Source organism: Penicillium taxi (assembly GCF_028828555.1).
Source record: "Penicillium taxi strain IBT 34144 chromosome Unknown utg000001l_segment0_segment0, whole genome shotgun sequence".
Taxonomy (NCBI): Eukaryota; Fungi; Ascomycota; class Eurotiomycetes; order Eurotiales; family Aspergillaceae; genus Penicillium; species Penicillium taxi.
In genome coordinates, this window is record NW_026643203.1 from 1,646,281 (window position 1) to 1,648,985 (window position 2,705).

Consider the following 2,705-nt stretch of genomic DNA (forward strand, 5'->3'; position numbering starts at 1 on the left):
CGTACTTCTGACCAGGTATGATCACTATCCACCACGGCGATAGCCATCCCAGGTACGTGCCATCGATTCAATGTCTGTCCGACCAGGGATTCAAACCTCTGCTCCTTCAATGGGCTGGCATGAGGATTATTAAGCATTTTTTACTATTCTTGTTTCCCACAGATATTTAGAGAGAAAGAGAGGGGTGTATTCGCCGCTTAGTCTTATAGTGAAAGTACGGAACTATTATGATGACCGGTATTAATAATTGATCAGAAAATCCTTGTTGGGCGGCCAACCCACCTAAATATACCCTACCTTATCTTTAAAGGAAAGGTGTTTACGGAGTCTTGGTTTACTGAAAAGCTAAAATGGAGCCTAAATAAGAGTTTAAATGGATGAACGAGTGATCCCATCGGCCTAGATTGTAACAGGTTGAATCCTGGTGAACTATCACGTGGTTGTACCACGTGACCCACCAACTGTGTCAAATGGAGGTCGACTACCAAGGAATAGTGGATTCTAGTAGGCAAATGAGAACGCAGTATGCGTACCAAAGTGTGTATGTGTATCTATTGTAGAATGGAGGAATCCCATTGTGGGATTCCAATGCTGACTAAAATAGACTAACTGTAAATGGAATCGGGCCTTTGACACACCCCTTCAGTTTTCACCCCTCCAAGGTGTAAACTGGCCTTAAACACAGGGCCGATTTGGGCTGTTGAATCGCCTCAATTCCCTCTAAAAACGTAGTCTATATCCTGATTTAGGCAGTCGATGCTCTAAATCCTCTGAATCTAGGGGTAAGACCCTAGATTAGAGCAGTTCACTTATATCTTCCAAGTTGAGAAGACGAATCCAGGCGTCAAATCTCTGTTTTGGCAAGATTTTCGTGAAGCCATCCGCAGCATAAGCTGTGTAAAGTAGGCATCATCTCTCTTGGTTGAATGGCGAATACGTTTACCAGGGATAATGTTCGACTCGTCTAAGTCTAGACCAATCTGTCGGAATTGTGGTTCACTGTCTTGAGCAGTAAACAGGGGCGAATCCCCTTCAGTTGGCTCTATAGGAGCCACCCCTACCCCTTGATTTGGCACTGAGTCTGGCGAATCTGGTGAATTTGGTGTGTCGTCAGTTATATTAGGCTCGATTGGGTCTTCTGGGAATGTCCAGGAATCCAGTCATGTTCTGTTGGTGTAGGGTATCATGGTGTATTTGGCCTAGTATTTCGGCCGAAAAATGGGTTTTCGGCATTATTGGATACACCAGACTGGTTGCTTTTTCCAGTAAATGCGTCAGGTTGTTGAACTGATCGAGCATCGAGAGAGAGGATAGGACTGTTAGTATCCTGATCAGATAGATATGAATGGTCAACTACTTGTGTTTCAGGTAACATCTCCTGTAAATTAGTCTGTAGGTGGGTTTATAGGACTCTAATCTCCCTCTAGAGGACGTCGTCAGCCTCTTCTTTAGTCAGGATAACTGGCTTAGGACCAGCAAAAACAGGCATCTCCACCAGCTTATGTGGTATAAAATCAGCTATATATGTGAAGGGCTAAAGCTAATCTTAAATTCAGAACTAGCTAGGCACATGCTATTTACAAAATCCTTGAAGAACGTGAACAATTCGGGGTGGAATCGTGAGGTATGCGGTTTGTCAGACGGTTACTGTTTGCTTTGTTTACATGTTATTTGGACTATTTAGTTTCTGTGGATTTCCCACGTAATTAGCCAATCAATCAATCGTTAACATTTCCTTCCGCCCAATTTGCTGACAGTTATGAGCCCGGCTCGCTGTTAAATCCATAGAAATCACTGGTTTATACTATTTTCTACTCGATTTTACCTCCGAATAACCCTCAACAGCTTCAATTGGCGTGTTGTGAAGGAAAACCCCCGAATCTTACCCCTGAGTAGTCCTGAGTAGCCCTGAGTATCTATTACTAGGTTACTCCTGAAAGATCGGACCATACGATAATTCGATTCCGTAATGAGCAGCGAAAAGCTTAAAAACATCACTCAATGGCCGAAATGGCTATAGAGGGTGACCACGCTTGCGGAAGACAAAGGTATACTGGAATATATTGACCCAGATCTCTCTAAGTCAGAGATTAGGCAACTTGGCCCAGAACCCAGTGACTTCCCTAAGAAACCAACCTTGAGGAGAGGAGACGATAAAGAGACACACAGAAAGAACGAACGTGCTCGCAGAGAATGGAGAGACGATGTCGACATATTCAAATACCATAAGAATGAGTGGGACAAGAAGCATAAAGCAATCGGCGAACTGAACCAGTATATTACTACGAATCTTGAGCAGACCCTCCAGGATCTAGTTCTATCTCAGAAAGGTCTGTATATAAAGCTTGTCTTTCTCCAGAAACACTTTGGAAAATCGACGTCGAAGTACACCAATATTCTTGAACAATAGATAAATATCATAATGAATCCGCCAAGAGAAGGAACGAACATACTACTCTAGCTAGATACTTAGGAAACCAAGAGACAGGAAGCCGAATCTGAGGGTATTGTCCTTACAAAAGACAGCAAAGACTTATGTTCTCTCTTCATTCGTCTAACACGCGAGATTCTACTATTCTGGTGGCAGCAATAGCACTCAAAAGTTGTCATTTAAGGAGATAGTTCTGATATTCAGACTATTCTTGATGATTTTAGGACTATATACGAAGCATTTAACACCTAAACAACTCCCGGAACAGCCCTTA

At 42.8% G+C, this 2,705-nt stretch overlaps 1 protein-coding gene across 1 annotated transcript; it reads left to right on the top strand.

Moving 5' to 3' along the window:
- Positions 1-2,001: 2,001 nt before the first annotated feature.
- Positions 2,002-2,410, top strand: N7495_000600 (uncharacterized protein; the record flags this gene model as incomplete). The annotated part of the gene is made up of 2 exons (XM_057203270.1): positions 2,002-2,048; positions 2,095-2,410. 2 exons carry the CDS (start codon positions 2,002-2,004, stop codon positions 2,408-2,410), a joined length of 363 nt encoding a protein of 120 aa, XP_057067343.1.
- Between the last annotated feature and the right edge of the window lie 295 nt (positions 2,411-2,705).